Consider the following 20,482-nt stretch of genomic DNA (forward strand, 5'->3'; position numbering starts at 1 on the left):
TGGGGGGGAGGACCGAGGGGCAGCCTCCTGTCGAGGCTGGTTCCTCCGCTCTCCTCCACCCCCATGTTTAGCATGCTGGCGGGCGCTTCGTCTCCTCGGTCTCTCAGCCATCAAGGCGCTGAGGGATCAATATTAATTGTGCGAAATGGGCTCCAGCGTCGTGGCAGATTACACCGTTACCGTGATTCCAACGCAGGGGAGGATGGGGAGATGTGCATGGGTGTCATTAGGGCCGATTCATTTATCAGAGCGAATCTCTCGAGCATATTGGCAAAACTAATGCCAATGTCTTTTTCAGGAGTGTTATACGTCCATAAAACATTACAAGGAGTCAAATGTCCTGGTGTTATTGCCCCTGGAGTTATCTGTGCTTTTCCGTGGCTGGTGTAATGGTGTGAAATGCGTCTGTCCAGCGCGGTGCTCGATGCTCCGTGCTGGGGGACAGGACCAGCACCAAAGCAGCAAAAGAATATCTGCTGCAGCTGGCTCTGCCTTCAGCTTTTTCTGCATAAAACACTTTCAGCTGACCCTATTGCCTTCCTGGTCAGTGCTCAGCCCGTAAGGGGAGAATTGCTGCTGCCCTTGCCCTTAATTATCACCACTCGTACTTATTTCAGGGCATGAAGGCTGTCAATAGAAATATTTCCTGGGTCAGCCTCAACAAATTGCCTCAGAAAATCCTGTCGATGCGGTTCTCAAGATGATTCAGCTCTGCTTGCAACCTGTTAGGGCTAATTCCTTTGCCCTAGACAGCACACGCTGAGCGTACATCTGGGACATGCTGTAATGTTACATGTTAATTATTTACTATGGCCAGAAAGGAACTTTGCATCGCGTCCTGGGTAAGGGATTTATGGTTCGTCCTGCTGGGCTCTGGGCTGCGGCTATCGGCGGAGTAACAGCAAGGCCGCGGTTACAACAGCAAGCACGTTGGGAGGAGGGGGGGGAAAATAAAGCTAGAAAAAAATGACATTAGAAAGAAAGGCCTGCTGAGGATTTATTTCCAGCTGGTCCCAAAGCATCAGAGAGAAATAAGCCACTCAGAGAAATCTTGAATATGATCAGTGAACTATAGCAAAAAGTGTGAGAATATTCGGTATATTTGCATCCAAGTGTCAGTGTTGTTAGGAGCAGAACCCCATCGTTAGAGGGTTTTCTGTGACAAGTGCTGTCTTTCTCACCTCTCCCACCTGTCTGATGTGGGGCAAAGCTGTGCTGTGAGTTTCTGTGGGGAAGGGACACGGACGTCCATGCTGTGCTGGCACCGCCATGTGCGCCTCTCCCCACCGATGTGCCAAACGCATGCGGCGCAGGGAAGGGCAGCGCTGCCGCCTGCAGAAGTTTTAGCAACTTTGGCACGTGAATATGAATAACTGGGGGGGGCGATGCTAAAAAATCCCATGTGGTGGGACGGGGCCGGCACTTCCAGGAGCAGCACAAGACCTGGTGACACTCGGCTGTCACCCCCAGGACCTTTCCCGCAGCAGCAGCCTCTTCTGTCGTGCTGAACGGGGAGCAGGGTGCGTTCAGAGGCTCCCTGCTCTCCGAGCTGCTGTTATAAATCTCTGCCCTTCGGAGGTCACCGCCCTTCAGTTCTGAGAACCTGATCTCGCCGATTCCCAGAACTGCTCCGCGCGGTATCGATCTGAGCACTGACTCGACAAATCCGAGCGAAACGTGGGGCTCCAATTTCAGGCAGAGGGGGATCAGTCCCCTGAATTCCCTCTCTGGAAGGAAGGGTGGCTGGGTGAGAGGGTAGCCCGAAGAATAGCAGCCAACAAACACAAAACGCTTTGGGAATCCTGCAGAAGGAGCTATCAAACCAAAGCAAGCTACCAGCTGCATTTGTTGGAAAATAAGAGTAACACGGCAGGGTCCATCCCACACCTACAGTTTAGCTTTTCATTACCATGAACGCTTCCCTCGGAAACATCTGCCTGCCTTGAGGAAGGAGGCAGATGCAGCAGGACAGGGCCCCTCCACGCCTGTATAACCGTGTGCTCAAGACAGAGACGAGGTGCAAGGAGAAATTGCTTTAATTAAAACCACGGAGCTCATCTCAGTGGCTGGTGCGTGGTCAGGGCGGGAGCGTGGGCAGCGCTCGCTGCAGCCAGAGGTTGGGTGCCAGGGGGAGCATTGAGGCTGGGTTGCGAGTGTGACTGCCTGTGTCCCAGTTTCAGCTAGGATGGAGTTAATCCTGGGAGGATATCCAGGGAGGGAAGCGTTTGTTTCTGGAACACCACCAAAATCCAGAAGCCAGCCCCGTTCCCTACACTCTCGCTTAGCTGCCCAGGGCTGCAAGCTGGGCAAACCCAGCGCGGAGGGGAAGAGAGGACCAGCCAGGGGCTGAATGAAGGGCCGCTGGCCAAAGACATAGACCAATTTATTAATTATAGTATTTTTACACTCATAAATAGTAAAGGCAGATTATACCAATGGCAGGGTTCCTTTCCCCCTCGCTTCTGGGACACCAGAGGCACCTGGTGGGAGCAGGGCAAGGCAGGAGGGCCAGGAGCTGCCCGGGGCTCTGGGCACAAGGAGGCAGCAGCAGAGGAGGCTGCCCCACGTCCCCGGCCTCGCCTGGGGCAGGGAGAGCTGCTTTCCCTGGCCTCGGGCCCAGGAGCAAGGCTGGCAGGGCTGGTATTAGCCATGCAGGGGTGAGGCAGTGGGGGAAATCGGGCTTTCACTCAACACACAGTTTCCTCTCTCTCCAGGCATTGGCAAGGCTCCGTATTCAGCAAAGAGGACGTCAATCCAAAGCTGAGGGAAAAAGGCTTTTTTTTTTTTTTTTGTATGGGTTCACTGTACCCCTCCTTGTCTAGCTGGGCGCACGGCCGGAGCACCTAATTAAAAAGCATGGCACATCTCACTGGGGATGTGGTGCCCGTTGTAAATTTTCACTATTGTGGAAAACCAGGCAAAGAGTGGTTCAACTGCACGCGCTGCGTTTGGCTGCAGAGGTATCTGCCCTCCCAGCGCAGCAGAATTTCCTTCAAACAGGCAAACACTTGCAGTGGTTAAGTCTAAATAGAAATTTTAAGAACTCTGGTTTAGGTCCCTTTGTATAGCTCTTTCTTAACTTGCCCCACCAGGTTCTTTTCTCGCCTCAGCTGCTTTTCCAGCCAAGCCCGGGAGCCTGCCAGCTCTTCACAGCTCCCGAGGACTGCTGTAGAAATCGTTCGGGCTGGAATAACCACGCCACTCAGAGGGACTGGTGGCCCAGGGCTGGCTGCCTGCTGCAATCCCCCCACCTGGCGGTGACGTTGGCTTTGACCTGCACCCCAGAAACACGCCATGAGGCAGCTCTGCAGTTCCCCTGCGCTGCAGCAGGGCTGCGTGCTCCAGGCCCTCTCTCGTCCTGGCCCCCGTCTCCAGCTGCCTTGCTCAGACAGAGCACCAACATACCAGACAGCCCTGGCAGGGAATATTATGGGCAGGGAGGTGACGAGGCAGGAGCATGCACAAACAGGACGAGCGTTCCCCATTCCCACAGAGCAGTCCACAGGGAAGGCGTCTGATCCGTGGCACAGCCCTCTGGGGTGAAGGCAAGGCTGGCCTTGCAGAGGTGAGTCCGTGCAGGTCCGAACCATCCCTTGCTGAGGACGGGGCATCCAGAGGCTCAGGACCAGAGGAGCAGAGCCAGCAGCAGCACTGTAGCATCCTCATAGCTGAGAAAAAGCTGAGCAGGAGAACATCTCGCCAAAGAGAGGGGCTCAGCAGGCGAGTTTGGCCGGAGGCAGCAACCACCCGAGGTGCTGCTGAAGCTGCGGCTGCCCTGCTCGGAAGACGGTTGCATCGCTGAGACCCGGTCCCATCCTGCCAAACACGAGGGTGGCACTGCAAGCACCCAGGATCCCTGTCAGCTGCCAGCTGGTTATCCACACATCTACCCCAACCCTCTTCCTGACCGCGGCAGGTATTCGCCGTTCAGTGCAGCCTCAGGCTGGCCTGGGAAAATGCCTATACGGATTGAATACTAACCAGACATCTCCTTATATACACAAGCAGGGGTGGCAGCCGGCTCCCAGCAGCACTAATAGGTGTAGCCTTTGCCATAAAGCTGCGGGGGGAGGCTCCCAAGGTCCGGCAGGTAAGGGGCGTTCTCGTCCAGGTGAGACAGAGGCACCGTGTCCTCCTCGCTGATCTGCCGGTCAAACTCGGCCTTCAGAGTCGGCCGCTGGTTATCGGGGAAGGCCAGAGAGAACAGGGCTTCGGGCTCACACACGAACTTGTACACGTAGCGCTCCCCAGCCACCTGCGGGGAAGAGAGGAGAATCCTGCAGGCACACGGGTGGCACCAGAGCGGGCTTGCAAAACCACCTAGCAAAACCATCAGAGCCTCACAAGAGGCTGCTTTGCAAACTGACCTTCTGCATGATGCCCTTCTCGTAATAGTAGCGAAGGGAGCGGCTCAGCTTGTCGTAGTTCATGGCTGGCCGGTTCTTTTGGATCCCCCACAGCCTGGCTACCTGCAGGATAAAGCCACAAAGCACGTGGATGTCTGTGAGCCCAGCCCAAGGGCAGAAGGCCGTTACCCAGCTGTTTCTGTTTTGAGGACTAGGACCACACCAAAGCACATATCAACCCTTATAACATTTAAGTAATAGGCTCGATATTTGTTTAGCAGCTCTTCAAGAGGGAGAGCAGAACTCAGACTGAAGCAGAGACGTTTTTCCTGCCATAGCAGAGCTCGGTTTTGCTGCCCCCACTTCTCATCCTCCAGTACTCTGACATGTTAAAGGACTGCTTCATCCTGTGCTACACGTGATCTGCAAGAATCAGACAAGTTCACCGGGAGCCCTCCTCCACTGGAAGAGCAACGCACCTCTTACTCCTACTACGTGGAGCTCAGCTTTGTCCACGAGGCCGAGGAATCTCTTGTAAGCAGGTCAGCCCACCGAAACAACTCACCTGTGCTGGCAAGTGCCCAAAAAGGTGGTATGCAGCAAGAACAGGGCTACAAGCAGCTCTAATCAGATATGAACACATTCCAAAAGTCTCCTGAACATCGCCAGGTGGAATTGGTTTTTTGGTTGGTTGGCTTGTGGTTTGTTTTTTTTTTTTGGAAACATGGTGACATTAGAAATGGCGCCTTAGTTAATATTATTTTTGATACTGAAATACCTTTAGACTAGGCCGTGCTTTCTTTCAGATTTTCATGAAAGCTTCCGTGATCAGTAGGGCTCAAAACCCCAAACCTCAATGCCAGCCTCAGGCACGGAGCATGAGGAGACAGCACGGATCACTGCGAGCTGGGGACTGAAGCGTGTCGTGCGTTGGGAAGTGGAGACAGGGTGATTTGGCTCGCTGCATTGCCGAGACCCTAAACCTACAGCCAGCCTTTGTTCAAGCTGACACGGGTGTCACCCAGGTGCTTGGACCTCTTCTAAAAACCTGGGCTTGCTGCAGGGTTTAGCCAGTGCCCCTGGGAGGCAGGAGCCTTTGCAGGGCAGAGGAAAACCACCTGGGCATTTGCATGCTCAGAACCAGCAGCTGCTCCCCTGAGCCTGCGGAGAAGCTAGATGGTTTCACCTCCTCTGGCTCAATCAGCTTGAACTCCATGCCTCTTCCAGTCCAGGCGATGAAGTGGGAATTGGTCGGATCGTCCAACAAAGCCACAAGAAATTGCCAGAGCTGGAGAGATCCCCGTCGCTGGTAGGGAGGTCCTTCCCGGTACCCTCCAACCTCCTGCTTAATGTCTCCTGCTGAGAAGGAGAAACAAGCTGTTTCTAAGGGTAACAGTGGGAAAAAAAAAAAAAGAAAGAAAAAAAAAGACAGTTGCAAAGAAAGCGATTTCACAAAAACGCACCCAGAATATTTCAGTTCACATAAACCAGAGCAGCAAATTCACCAGTAGCTCTTCTAGAAGGAGCTCTGATGCACCTCACAATTAATCTACGGATGCCAGAAGGCCTTTGCTGCTAAAAAAGCACAAAATGCCAAAAAGGCAGTACGAGCCACAGCTAACACACCTGCAAAAACACAGCGCAATGAACCACGCGGACAGCAGTCAAGCGGCTAGCAAAGATGCTGAATAACCCTGTCTCACAGCAAAACTAGAAGTTAGTTTTCTCTGACCTTCAAATTTTTCTGGAACCACGCAGACATCGTCAGAGAAGGATCTCATCTGCTTGTCATAGCTGCAGCCTGAAAGAGAAAAAGCCACGCAGGCTGTCAGGGACAGGGACAGGGGAGCAGCAGAGCGCAATGCGGCGCAGGGAAGGGATGACAATCGCTGAGTTCCTCACATATTCAGATAGTTTGGGTAACTCTCAATATTTATATACACGGAAAGGCATCGAGGAACAGCTACAGAACAATTAAACTGATTTCACTGCAAAGCACAGGAGGCAGAACAAGCCTGTTCTCCGGAGGTGGGTACCTAAGTGCAGCCGTCAAACCAACACCCGCTCAGGGCCCTCCTAAAGGGCAGTGACAGACCGGTCCCTTTTACACCACAGCCATGCCACGACAAACTTCAGCTTCTCCATGCTTTTGATCACAATTAGCCGGGTAAATCCTTGGGATGGTACCACACGGTTTCTTGCAGAACAGCCAGTCACCTGCCTGCCACCCTTAACGCAAATTCTGGGACAGTCTGGGACAACAGGCTGGGTTCGCATGATTCCTCTCGCTCAGTCACCTCAAACTAAGCTTGAGCTCTGTGCCCTGCTACTGTTCTCACAGGTTCTCACCTGTGAAGGGCATTACATTTTTCCAGGGGGCATTATAAAGGCGTTAATAGAGAGCAGCAGCATCTGAATGTTTTCTACAGGCAACATCTCAGAAATTTCCTATCTTACATCTCCCTGGCTTCTTCCCATCAGGATAGGGAGTTCTCCCAGAGAGATTATTTTTGCCTTTACATTTTCTCAGCTAAGTTTGCAAACGAGCAGGTCTTTTTAAGACCTCTGTGCAGCATGTATCATTGCCTGGGCATGGTAATTTATATCCGCTATATCTTGTTTCCAAATCCCACATTTTCTGAAACAAACCTATTTTCTGTCCGCAGCCGAAATGGAAGCTGTAACAGGGAGCTTTGGAAAGATTTACCTCGTATCCTTCGTGCTCCTGTGTAAAGCCATTGTCTTCAGCAGACATTTTGCTGATGCTAAGGGCGGAAGGGTACTCTGAGCTGACAGACTGTGCGTTATTACAATCATAAACTACTCTCAAAAAAGCATTCTTCGGGGTTTGCACATTTTCTTCCCCTGTCTGGACAGAAGGACCCAGTGAAAGTGTAGTATCAGCAGAGATGTATTCCCTACTCTCGGGGGAGCTTTTTCTTTATGTATTTATTTCTGCTAAAGTGACCAAATTCAAAGTGTCCATTAAAACACCAGGACACCAGAAGCAACACTCCCTCTAGAACAGCGTATCGGGCAAGTGATGTCAGGGCAGCAAGTCTTTGGACAGGTCTGCAGAAAAAAAAAAAATAAGATTTATCCCTCGTGGAATATAAGAGAATTACCTGATTGCTCTGGTGTCTAGAGAGCTATTTTTGGAACTATAAACTTTATTTCTATTGTGATCCTCCGAAGTCTCTGCTATTCGCTCTGTGTGCCCTGTTTCTATGGGAAGCAGCAGGTGGAGGTTGGCTCGGCCCGAGGCAGCTCAGCACACGTAGCTCAGACAGCTCAGACCCAGCTCCATGCTCACACGCATTTGGAAAGGGCCAGGCTGTTGTTAGCCACCCGAGTCTCTTCAGCCTCTTTTGGTTTTAGCCTTTAGGATCTGTTTGTCAGAACAGAGCAGGTTTATCTCGCACGGGGCACCAGCTCTCTCGGGGAGCTGCTGCGGGGAGCAGCACTCGGGTTTCCAGCAGCAGCCGCTGTCAGCGGTGAAAGCTGATCCCCGGGCAGCCGGGCTGGGAGCGCTGCATCTCCCGACGCCTCCATTTTGTGAATGAAATTCCTCTGCCTCCATTCAGGGATTCAGGGAAGAGGCACGGGGCCAGGCAGCGCCGTGAGCCGCAGCTCGGGGTCGCGCAGCACAACCCCTGCACCCAGCGCCCCTCTCCTCTGCCGGGGTTCGAAGGTCACCTCCTGCTGCGGGGATCCGAGATGGGGTTTCTGTACGGGCTCCAAGATATTTGATTCCTTCCTTTCTGCTGTCATTTACAGAAGGTTTTTGGTGTAAATCCGTTAAAGCTGACCTCACTTTTCTCCCTTTCTGCTACCTAGCGGCCCACACAACCCCCTGAAGGCCAAAACTCCCTGTGAAACCAGAACACCCTCTCCTCCATTTCTAGTGTCGTGAGTGGGAAACTTTCAGTGGCTGGTGGTGGAGCTCACTGCACAGAGCTCTCCAGCATATTAATTCGTCTGGTTTAGGGACTTTTACCTAGTCACTGCTACGGTTTCTGAATGACATCCATATGAAGTGAGTAGAAATAGTGTTTAGATTCATCTCTGTGTTCCTCTGTTTGTGAGGCCTCTTATGACACGTGAACGGGGGACAGACAAAGGTAAATTTAAAGCGAGAAAAAAGACCTCTTTACACACTGCATAGTATCCTGTGAAGCCTATTCCCCTGGGGGGGTGTTTTTACTGAAACCAAGTCCTTCATAAGCTTTTGACATTTACGTGAATAGTGAGACCACCCCATAACATTAAATACAAAGACATGAGGGAGTTTCAAGCTCCTAAGTTACATGGCATGAACCGTCCTCTAACTGCCTTGAGCTAGGAGAAAGTTTCTCTGCTTATGTCCATCCCTGTGCGTTTGTTTGCACGTCTGTAATGTGCACCAGGCATAATCCAAATCGTGGAACTGGGCAGCACAAACCTGGAGCAGAGGCTCACAGGATTTCTTGTTAATGGGGCAAACTGTTTCCTTTGCTGTACATTTTCATGTGCATCATTGCCTGTTCTGCGGCAGCAGCTATACATTGCTAGGGAGATGTCAGAGAACCTTAGGATACTCCTAGGGCAGAAAGTGAACGTGAGGCAGAAGCCCTGATCCCACTTTCTCTGCCAGTCCTTCAGTGAGTTCAGCCAACCCCCATGAGCAAGCTCCTTTCCTTTAAGGGCTCATCTTTGGAATCCAACCAGAACGATCAGCATTATCTGACCAGATAAAAATATATCTAAGAACGCAAGATTTCTGTCCAAACCTCCCAAATGCATTGGGCTGGCCAGGTGCCAAAGTGTTTTTAGAGATTGCAGGAGTCAGGGCTCCAGCCAAGAAGCCGGGGCTGGTTCCATTAATGGAAATGGAATTGCCATTATTAATTAACGCAGTGATCCAGCCTGGCTGAGACGAGGCATGGCGTTGCATGATCATTTTCCATGTTCGTTATCTACAAACACCGTGCACCTTTATCAAGCTTTACAGATTTAGCTTTTGATGAACGTGATCTTACATGCCAGTGCTGCTCTGATATCCAGCCTGGCAGGGCTATGGGCAGGACAAAAACGGTTCAGACTTCACCAGACAGACTGGGACATCATGATGAGCACTGTCTGGCAGTTCCTGAGCTTCACTGGAAAGCAGTGGGCCAGGAGATCATTTTTTAACTTAAAAGCTGCTTAACATCACACTGTCAAAAGCAGCTTTTGTCTGAAGACCTTCACCTTCACCACAAGACAAGGAAAAAAGTTTGATTTCCAGAGCTATTAAAATACCCTTGAGAATAACCCGAGTTGTTCTGGGTTAACTAAGAATTTGCAAAGTCTCCCCTAAAGGCTGCTTATTCCCTTGAGGAAAAAAAAATAAAATAAAAACATGCCTTAAATCTACTCTGAGTAGGTTTAACACCACCTTCGAGCTCCTGTATCTCGTTTCCACTCTATCAGAAATGTCTTCCCAGAACATTGTATGGGCAGTGAACGTCCCGAGCTTCTCTTGGGCACACTAAGCAGTCCAAATTAATTGTGTTTCCTACTCCACAGCCAGTTTCCCAGACCACACACCCCCCCGAAGACAAAACCCGGTTTATACCTGAGTCGTACACGTAGTCCACCTGCTCCTGCTTGATCACCACGGCCGCTGGGTACTGGCAGCTGCTGCCCGCCTGGCTTGCCTGCTCGTACCGCGGGTCGTGGTACTCCTGCTTGAAGCCCTGCGGAGGGTACTGGAGGCAGGGCTCGGACAGCTGGCGCTGGTAGCCAACGGGGGCTTCTCGGGCCATGCCCTGCGAGGAGGGGAAGGAGCGGCACATCTCCACGGGCGGCTGGTAGGCAGAGCTGGAAGAGGGGAGAGGCCGTGGGATGGCTGCTTGCCTGGCTCTCCGAGCTGCAGGGGGGCTGCTCAGGGGGGGCAAGCTGCCTTGTTTTGCTTGTTACGAGGGCTGGAGGAGCTGCATGGGGCAAGGAAGGGACCCAGCAGTAGGCATTTGCCAGGGTGGGCTCAGTGCTGTAGGCTTCCTCTTCAAACCCCAGGCAGCAGCAGCAGCTGTGGGTCCCAGGTGCTTTAGTTATTTATTTTTTTTTTTTTCCTGGGATCCTGAGGTTGTTGGAAGCTGAGCAGTTGGATCCAGATGCTGCAGCCCCTCCTGTGCTGAACCACCAAAGCCTGGCCAGCAGCTGCTCCTCCTAGCAGGAACTCACCTGTTTTCGATGAGGTATCCACAGCTGGATGTGGGGTGGGGTGGCCCCGCAGGGGTCAGGAAGCTCCGGTCCTGTCTAGGGAACTGCTGGAGCGGTGACTGTATCGGGGTTCCTGGGTCGGGGGACTTGATTCCGACTTGTCTGGGCTGATCATAGGCACTGGGACAGTCAAACGGATATCGCAGCGTTACAGTTCTGCAGTCAATATTGCTCTCAGCAACAGGACAGCAATAGGGAAACGAGAAGGTGTTGGCCCAGATCCCCTCCCCATGGCTCCGAGCTACCCCACGCACTGGAGATACCAACCCCGGGGTGATCTGTACCGCAGCACACCCCCCCCTCACCCAGCAGCCAGGCCAGATGGTGGTGACACCACCCCATCAGATAACGTGGTAGCTCTTTGTTTTAGAGAAACAGTTCCCCGTAGGCGCCTGGGGAAGCGGCGTTACCTGGCATAAAGGCACTGCTCGCCATTGCGGTACTGGAATGGCTGCTTGTGGTTGCAGGACAGCGTGGGGTCCGAGGAGGGACTCTGCGGCTCCTTTTTAATCTTAGCAGGAGGACTGTGAAAAGCTACTGTGGGGGAGATGTGAAAAATCCAGTTGAAGCTTTTCTTGGTTACAGAGAGAGTCCCGTGAACAAGTCCCCTGCCTCAAAAATCCTATTTTTGAGCACACAAAAGCAAAGCTTTGGTTTGTGTTATGCAAAGTGCTCCTTTGTTAACACACCTGGTAATCAAGTCTTGTGGGCAGCATTACCATGTTAACACCACATTAAATTCTAACATACTTCTATGATGTTGCGCTGCAGATTTCCTGATAGCATAGTTTGTCTTGTAGGACAATAAACGAAGGTTTTCGCAGACAAAGCTAATGAGCTGAAAGCCTTCCGTGGGAAAATACCATTATATACATTGCATCCTATTACAGGCTGTCACCAGACTACCTTGCACACAGACACCTCGCAGAAGTAGCATTTCCAGAAGCACTAACCAATTTATAGAGATATATTATTATATGTTATTTTATATTAGCTATTCCAGAAGAGCTACATCGGTGTTAAAGCAGAGTACAAAGCAGAAACCTGACTTCCAAGTCCCCACTTTCACTATAAGCCACCTCCAAGCTGGAAGAGCAGCTTGCAGGTCCTCTCCGCAGCCTCCCTCCTGGTGCGTACAAGGAGGAATATTTCTGGGCTGGTTAGAGTTTCATGAATAACAAACGTGGGCTGCAGTTTACAGCACCAGGATGTGGGTATTGTTACTTCTTGTGCTTAATTAAATCCAGCAGGGAGCAAAACTTCCTTCACTAGTTCATCAGAAAACCTCATCCTGGCTGCAGGGCACGGTAAGCATCTTCTGCCTTTGCCTCTGGGCTCTGCTACTGCTGTTAGGAGGCTGCTGACACTTGGGAAGGAAAGAAGAGTAAACCCAGAAAGGTACACAGGTCTAGGCTTGTTTTTCAAACAAGGGAGAGGTCTGTCCTCCAAATCAAAACCGTAAGCTCTTCCTAAGGCTCGCTGCGGTCCCCGTTTGCCAGTTTACTCCCACCTCTCGGGCTGACACAACGCTGCTTACGAGGAGTGGGATGCTCAGAGCTGTGATTACAGTTCCAAGGGTGGAAGGTCACATCCTGAGCTGCAAATACCTCGTATAGCTCATACTTTTGCTGGGTTTCTTTCAGCACTAACCCAAGCCATATGAGCAGCAGCCACCCTCAGGACAGCTCTTGCTCCCTGCAAATCCTCTCTGCGCCTTCAGAAGCGCCGTAGCAGGCTGCTAGCAAAAATGCTGCTGCCTCTCTCAGCACAGGAGGTTCTGGCCACTTCAGTTTGCCAACACACCTCCCAAAAATAGTTTTTCTCAGCAAGAAAGGAAAAAAAAACAAACCACAAGTCTGACTCCTTTTGCCTGCCTTGGGATTCAGCCTACCCCAGGAAAGCCTGTCTTCACCCTCTGCATCACACCAGGACCCAAACGGCTCCAAACAGCCCGGCACAATCAGTAGGAATAAATCCATCCATAAGAGACCAGAGCCTCGTATTGCTTCTGGCTCTGCTCCTCCTCAGGGACAAGGGGCTCCCACAGCCAGCCCTGAGCAGCTCTTTTCAGCGTGCAGAGTAAAAGGGATGGACAGAACCCATCTAAAAATGCTGATGTTTTGGCTGAGGCTTCGGAAAGAAAAAAAAAGCAAAAAAAAAAAGCTCTGTCCAGTACACTGAGCTCCATTGAAGCCTCGAGAAGCTAAATGTGCTAGGAGCAGCCAATTCTTTCCGGCCCCTAATAGCTGGAACAGGCTATCGCATTACAACTGGCTCATTCATTCGGAGTGAAACATGGGAGCAGCCCTCTCCTCAGTTCTAGGTCAAAGAGAGGAAGAAACAAGCTGCATGACTCAGAGAGCACGCCAGAGCCAAGGCGGGGAAGGAGGTAGGCGAGAACACCGCGTCAAAGCGCTTCATTTTGGTTTTCACAGGGAAAAGTGCCCCAGGCAGAGAGGGGCATTGGCATGGGAGAGCAAAATCGACTGCAGCAGCTTTAAAGGAGCACCTCTGCTCCCTGAGCTGCCAGGCGTGTGTGCCCAGAGGATGGGGAGGCATCTTCTCGCAGCCCTGACATGCCGCTGAAATTGAGGCTCCGGGTTCCCGCAGCTATTCCGAACGGTCTGGATTAATTTCAAGTGTGTAGGCTTGGTCAGCTCAGCACCAGGCTCCATCTGAGCTGGCAGCACGCTGTGAGGACCGGCTGAAGCAGGCCCAGCGTGAGAAGAGCAGGAATTGTTGTACAGCACCAGTGGGGAAGGTTCCTAGACCCACGCCCGGACCTGCGCAACGCTCGGCTCCTCTGCAAGGTGAACACTGTGCCCAGCTCTCAGAGCAAATGTTTGCGGTGTGCTTCACACGCCCCTGTGCAAACATGTGCCGTGTTTTCAACAGATGGCTCCTCGGGGCAGGGAGAGGCCGTGCTGGCAGCACGAGCTCAGCCAGAGGCCACGCAGGTGAGCCCCAGAGCAGCACCCGGGGACACGCAGCACCTGGAATTCCACATAGAGCACCTGGAATTCCACGTACAGCCCCCTTCCTTTTGTTCTGGGGGGCAATTGCTCAAATTCTGCCTTTGAATATCATACAAATGCACTTTCTAAGCTCTTCAGGGATAGCTAATTATTCACACACACACCAACCAAGACATCTGCTGGAAGCACTCTGTGTAAGGGACTGGTAGCTCCCACCACCCACATACCTTTACATTGTCTAGACAGGGAGAGTTAGCTTTTTTTTTGTGTCTTGTCTTTGTCACAACAATGCAGGGATGAGCACTGCAGCCTCAATGCCTGCGTGTTGCATTTACGTATTCGTTTGGGTGAAGTGTCTCCTGCCCTTCTCCCCCGAGGTGCACCAGCCGAGATGCACCGTCCGTCCGTCCGTCGCCCCTGCGCTACTTACGGTTCTCTGAATGGAAGTCAGGCACAAATTGCTCATCGCTGTCTGGAACCTGAGCTGCCGGGGGAGGGAGAGAGGGAGAGGAGAATTAGATTTGGCACTTTGCGCGGTGTAATTAACAGTAAGGTAGAAATAAGTCTATGCAGGAAAGATCTGAGCTTTCCGCGGGGATGCACTTTAGTGACTAAGGCTACTTTCCCTCTGGGATTAATGAATCCCATTCCTCTGCCTGCAGTTGTGCTGCATCAGCCTGCCACTTTCTTGCTCTCTTACCTTGGAGAGAAAAAGGACACCAAGTTTATTAGCTCACATTTTTTCCTTAGAAACATAATAGGCAGAGATTTTTAAGCATTTAGCAGGGGGAAAATAATTACCAGCTGATAGATTTGGCAGGGTTACGCCAGAGCACTGAGAATGGGGAACATCTATGCCTTCAACAGAAACAATCCTTTCAGTAGCTCCAGAAGCAGTGGATAGCTTGGCACTAGCAGAATAGGCTACAGTATGTAGATCGGCAGAAAGAGAATATTTCAGAAGAAAAAAAAATTAATATAACCCGGTAGCAGGAGAGAGAAATGATAAATAACGCTGTGCATGTATGTATGATTTTGTAAGTGGGAAATGTAAGAGCAAGCCTGACTACAAAGCACTGCTCTTTCCCCAGTGATCAATGCTGTAAAGCTTATTTCTAAGCCTCTGCCCTGTGGACAGCACTGTTAGCACCACTCCAAGAATAGTGCGGTTTCTTAAACCTTGCTGGTATTTCCAAGACTGTCTAAAAGACACCTGGAAGCCTGCAGAGGCCCCATTTACCTGGCAGCAGCACACCCCCTACAAGATGTTGCTGAAGGTGACAAATCGTTAACAATATTAGCATCTCAATGATGTTGAGAAGCTTCAGGCCTAAAGCCTCCTCCTGTAGCCAAACTGGAGAGGCTTGTGGCATGAACAGACACAAGCACGCCGTCTGTAGTTTGTTGCCACTGGATGACCCAGGGGTTCACATTCAGTAATTCTGATTTCCATGGCTAGACTTTGCTAAAGCTGTAAAAAAAAAGCTGGTGAGAGATTCCCATAGCATCGACATCGGAGACACGAGGAAAGCCTTCCCCTGTGTACTTCATCACTCTTTGGACTAAATACTTATTTTAAATTCAAATACTTATTTTAAATTAAAATATTGGAATTCCATATTCCATTGGAACATGGAATTGCTCACCTGCCCGCAGGCAGCTGCCTGCCTTTTCTCATCTCCAGCTTTGATCAGCCCGTTCATGGATCACCTACCTCGATGCGGCCTTAGCCCACGCCCGGGTTGCCTCGAAGCCATTTCAGAATAGGGAATTAAAACATACTGAAACTGCCCAGAAGAGGGAAAAGTTTTATTGCAAGATGCACAGGTGCCCTTGACAGATTATTCTAACACAAAATCAAATGTTATAATAGGAATTAAGTCATTTTGGTACACGCAGCTAGTACTGCTCTGTTTGTTTTGGTTACTAGCTCTTCTGATTTCACAGAAGCCAGCTACGCATGTTCTCCGGTTTCTGCTTCCCTCGTTTGCCAAGTGAAGCATTAATCAGCTCTGCCCTTGCACATTTGCAGAGGAAACAATTCCTTCAGATTTTTCGACCGTAAATACGACCGAGCTCGCTTACGCCCTCCTACAGAATGGTTTGCTCCTCTCTTTCCTTCGCTCCCATGGCTTCAGTCCACCCCCAGAGGAGCCCTCCTCTACCCAGAGACAGCGGCTGACGTGGCGAATTCAGACCCGACAAAGAACTGAGCACCTAGGTAGGCTCTAGGAGAAATTGCCATGGAGAGAACCCTTAACCACGGCACGTGTCGCGTTACAATAATATTTTATTACTTCCAACAATTACTTTTATGTCCCTTTAATTGCAGGGAAGGGAGAACTTGCAGCAGATGCTTATTTCACAAAATCTCTCAGAAACTATTGCTGAGAATAGCGTCGCTGTTAGTTCACAACAGAGCCAGTTTGGGATATTGCAAAGCGAACAAAAATACTGCACTTAGCTCTAAAGCAAAGGTGAGGTAGTCAAAGTAAAGGGAGATGAGGAATGGAAGCCCAGTAATCTCAGTCACGTGAAGCTGAGCTAGACAAGACAAGCCAAAAATAAACCTCAGGGAATAATACTGCACTAACGACAGGCTGCGGATTAGAATGGAAGGAGCCAAGCTCTTCTCATTGCTCCTTAAAATAACCTATATGACAACTAATGGGAACCATAAGTGGTAAAAGGAGGGGAACAGAAGCAAACCTACATAATCCCTTTTATGAACTATCTTGAAAAAGTGATATCAAAATAGGAGAAATAACAGGGATCACATCACAGGAGCTGAGTTTGGATTCCTCAGCTTACTGCCCATTTCATTGCTGACAACCTCACTCCAAGAATCACTTCTGTGCAGCTGTCAGCTCCATGTCACATTCTAACAGATTCTGGTTAAAACAGTGTAGATGAGGACTTCAGAATTTTAGTAACAAGGCCTAGGGTTTTTCAAGCATCTGTTTCTTTTAAGAGCCATCTATATGCAGATAGTATTTTATGCAAAAGTGAAATCAGGTGTTAATTGCTACTGTTAAAAATACTCTTAAAAAGCTAACAAAGATACCCCTATGAATGAAATCACACACACACATTAAAAATATATTCATACATATATACTCAAGTATATACATGGTTGAAGTTTTATTAACGCTTTGCATATGGCTGAATGCTTGTTGTAAATTTGTATCTAATATTTGCTTCCTTCCTATTTTTCCCCTTAATTTAAAAATAACCCTAAGATAGAATAAAATAAAATAGCCAAAATAGCTAAATACCCTGCTTCAAAAGGCTTTTTTTTTTTTTGTTAGAATCCTGTGAGTGGGAATCATCATGGGAGAAAATAGGTCCCTATGCCTATGTCTAAAGTCATAAACCAGATGATTAAAACACACACTGAATTTCCTCAAAAATCTCACTTTGACTGTGACCAGATGTGATGAGCTGTATAAGAAACCCACTTCCTATTTTCTGAAAGCATGCAACAGATATTATCACTGGGCATTTCTTGCACTGCAACTGCCAGTTACTAGAAAGTCAAGTGTTTCTCTTGCTGTCACCCTGGAATTTTAATCTAATAAAGACAAAAAGATACGGGAATGGAAATTCTACTTGCCAAAACAGAAAAAAAAAACAATAGCCTTCAACAAGTTTTTATCCTCCAGATTCTATTGTGACCTTTCCAAACTAGCTCCTGCTATGAAACCATCTCTGAAGTCTTTTGTATCTACCATAGTTTAACGATTATTACTTCTGGACTCTACCCTCATTTAATTTTGTCCCTATTAAAATCTTGTCTTCTCAGCTCTGAAGATTCATTAGTAATTTCAAGAAATCTCTCTGCATTTCCATCAAAAAATCTCATTAAGTTTTATGAAGCACTGACTGCTGTGGGAAGGGTATTGCTCTTCATGTTTATGGCACAAAAGCAGGTAATGGGAAACCTGGAGCCCATTCGGAGCCGTGTGGTTTTGACAAGCTGTTGGGATGCTCTGTGACTCAGCTGTCCCCATCAGAAAATCAAGACTGCAATGCATAATTGCCGGATGTATTGCAAAGAAAAAAAATCATAGGAAGTGGCAAAGTTCCTGAAATTCTTTGCACAAAAGATGCTACAGAGCATTAATACTTCTAAAGATCAAGTGAGAAGGTAGGAACTCAGGGAAACAAAGTCCATTCACTGACAGGAAGCAAAGGGCAAAGCTGTTTGGAGAATCCAGAGTTCCTTCCACTCTAGTAGTCACTAAAGATTTCTTACCAGAAGCGGAAGGTATTCATTAGGAAATACAGTTTCGTGCTGCTACTTTTCTTCTAAGGTTTGCATTACGATTTATCAATCACATGACAGCAGGTTCCCTTTCTCCGTTCGGTGCTACAAAACCCTGCGATGACCTTCCCTTCACCCAGGGTGCTGGTGAATTCATTCTACAAACACTCTGCTACTGACAGACGTATCGTAGTGATTGTGTACAAGTTCTTTGGATTAAGGAGCTATTCAAAAATATTAGAAAGCCTAAAATTGAAAGTCTACCAGGATCCAACTCTGAGGCAAACAAATCTCATCGGCAGCTCAAGGTTTTTGAAGATTTAAGAGAAACCAGTCTCAAGCAAGCACACACGCTCAGCAGATCTCATAGATGACCAGCAATTAATACCTCTTTTTCTGCTCCAAATTAGCAAATTGTTTCAATCTCAGATGAGCCTCCAGATAATTCCTTTTGCATCCTTACAGTCCTCACACCCTTGAATGCTGCCTGATCAATGACATTTCATTTTAATTTGAAAAAAAACATAAAACACTTTTTTTTTTCTTACTAACCTTACTTAGGTTACTACCTTTTTGAGGGTTTTTAGAAAAAAATACAGAGAACTGTTTGACAGGTTTGTCCTTCGCTTGTTGAAGAATTCAAGGAAAGAACCCTGCTCAAAATACCATGCATATTTTTTTATTATTGTTAAATATTTGTCAAGTACCTAAATGCATTAAGTGCTCTTATGTTTATCAAAAGTCTGTACTTGAGGATACATTTTGAATTCTTCTGAAAAAGGGATCATTTGTAGGACTGGAATTAGAACAAATTCATTATGCCGTTTAGAACCACTTTCACTTTGAATTAACGGCACTCTCTGGACCTTGAAGTTTCCTCTTCCTTGAAGTCAAAAGGCAAAACAATTTAGACTTCAAACTGAGCAGCATGTAGAAAGACAAACTCCAGGAAGGTCCTTTCAGAGACTTATCTTTAAAAAAAAAAAATCCTAAGAAAAGCACCTTGTTCCCCGAATTAAAATAACAGATTATTGTTTGTTTAAGAAAATATCAATGTTTTGGCAACTAACAAAGATAAGCAACACATTAGCATAAAATCAAACCAGTTACAAGTAGAGACTGAAACGAAAATTGTAACCAGGAAAACGGGCTAACAGCCAAGTTCCATTCATAAGCAAATACCCAGCACAATAGTGTGATTCATGCTTCTTCATTTACACAGCCCAGAGGTTGGCAAGTCTGAAAAAAAACACTCAGCGTTTGGAGCTAGGCAAACGAAGCGCAGGAGCAGAACAAACACCGAAAGACGAACGAGCGAGAGCCGAACAAACCAAAACAGAGCGAGGGGAAGGAGCCTACCTTCTGTCAGCCAAGTCTCCTGGAACTGGCTCAAGTCCTGGAAGAGGTCTGCACGAAAAGCGAGAGGGTTCCTCAGTGGAGCGCTGGGGAGGGACAGCAGGATGCTCCAGCGGCGGAGATGCCGGGCGGGACGGGGAGGTGGGGGCGGAGGCGCAGGGGGAGGACCTGCTCCCTGCCCAGAAGCCTTCACCACCCCCAGCCTCCCCTCCACCTCCCCCCTTACCTTCCGAATCCTGCACCGCCGGCAAGCCCGGCTCCACGGGGCTCTTCCCAGCGCCCTCCGGAGCCCCGCACCCGGGCCCCGCGTGGCCGGGCGGCTGCTGCGGGAGGAGAGGATCAGCGCGGGGGCTCTGAGCGGGGGCTCTCCCGGCCCAGATCCCCCAAACCCTTCCCACCCCCCCGCCCTGCGGAGCCGCCACTCACCTGCGGGAAGGTGAACGGCACCTGCTGGTCCAGGTACCCCTTCATCCTGCCGCCCGTGCGCTACCTCCGCGGAGCTGCCGGCTCTCGGCGGGCACCTGAGAGGGGGTAGAGGCACAAGGGGGGGGAAACTAACAACGAGCTGAGCCTCCCGCACCTGCCGAGGCCAGCCCACTGGGTGGGGGGAACCGTATAGCCGGTGGGGGACTCCTCACCGCTCCCCAAACTTGAATCAACGGGCGGGAGCGAGGCCGCCTGGCCGGGACGAACCCGCGGGACGAGCCCCCCGCCTGGCCGGGACGAGCCCCCGGGCCGAGCCTCACCCGGTGGCGACGGCTCCCGGCCCATGCGGAGCCCGGGGCAGCCCCGCCCGCCCGCTCAGGCCGCCGTGAGCCCGGGGCCGGGCTCCCATTGGCGCATCGCCGCCCGCCCGGCCCGGCTCCCCGCTCCTTTGTTTCATTGACTCCCTGAATGAAGCCCTGCGCCGGGCACGCCCGCCAATCCCAGCTCGCGCTGGGCCTCGGCCAGGGGGGAGTGGGCGTGGCTTTAGCCGCCTGGACCAATCAGCGCGCGGCGCTCGGGTGTTCATTCAAGGACGGAGCGCCCATTCATAAAAAAACTCCCGAAGTTCATTCATGAAAGGCTGCGGAGGAGCTCGAGCTGCGCCTGGCAGCGTGCTCAGCCTGCGCTCTGACTCCCACCCAGCGGGGCACACGACCAGGCCTGCCAATTCTCACCCACGCAGCAGTCATTTTAAAACAGTCTTGAGGTTGTTTCTCTTCAGACGCTGTTCTGTTCAGGAATTTCTTCAAGTTTCGACAAGATTTGGAAAAATCTCACTCATCTATCTGGAGTTAAAATAACTAAAGCCTTAG

At 50.0% G+C, this 20,482-nt stretch overlaps 1 protein-coding gene across 12 annotated transcripts; it reads right to left on the reverse strand.

The window, feature by feature from the left end:
* Positions 1 to 2,366: 2,366 nt before the first annotated feature.
* On the reverse strand, positions 2,367 to 20,329 carry ETV4 (ETS variant transcription factor 4). Of its 12 annotated transcripts, none has more exons than XM_080565354.1 (13): positions 19,931 to 20,329; positions 19,611 to 19,705; positions 19,411 to 19,504; positions 19,188 to 19,270; positions 14,366 to 14,488; positions 13,995 to 14,048; positions 11,000 to 11,126; positions 10,551 to 10,709; positions 9,943 to 10,187; positions 6,079 to 6,147; positions 5,533 to 5,705; positions 4,368 to 4,469; positions 2,367 to 4,255 (listed from the first exon to the last, which is right to left on the reverse strand). In XM_080565354.1, exons 1-13 carry the CDS (start codon positions 20,194 to 20,196, stop codon positions 4,034 to 4,036), a joined length of 1,812 nt encoding a protein of 603 aa, XP_080421480.1. In that variant the 5' UTR covers positions 20,197 to 20,329; the 3' UTR covers positions 2,367 to 4,033. The 12 variants fall into 12 exon arrangements, with proteins under 12 accessions (XP_080421480.1, XP_080421479.1, XP_080421475.1 ...); XM_080565353.1 differs by having other exon boundaries at positions 5,533 to 5,702; positions 19,411 to 19,507; XM_080565349.1 differs by having other exon boundaries at positions 19,411 to 19,507.
* Between the last annotated feature and the right edge of the window lie 153 nt (positions 20,330 to 20,482).

This window comes from Anser brachyrhynchus (genome assembly GCF_964034855.1).
Source record: "Anser brachyrhynchus genome assembly, chromosome: 22".
Lineage (NCBI taxonomy): Eukaryota > Metazoa > Chordata > Aves > Anseriformes > Anatidae > Anser > Anser brachyrhynchus.

Bases quoted from the DNA above. Each gene is read 5' to 3' on its own strand.
- ETV4 (XM_080565349.1), bottom strand. From the start codon at position 20,196: ATGAACACCCGAGCGCCGCGCGCTGATTGGTCCAGGCGGCTAAAGCCA. The intron at 19,508-19,610 runs GTGAGTGGCGGC...CTCCTCCCGCAG, and splicing joins TGCCGTTCACCTTCCCGCAG to CAGCCGCCCGGCCACGCGGG. The intron at 14,049-14,365 runs GTAATTATTTTC...CTCCCCCGGCAG, and splicing joins CCTGCCAAATCTATCAGCTG to CTCAGGTTCCAGACAGCGAT.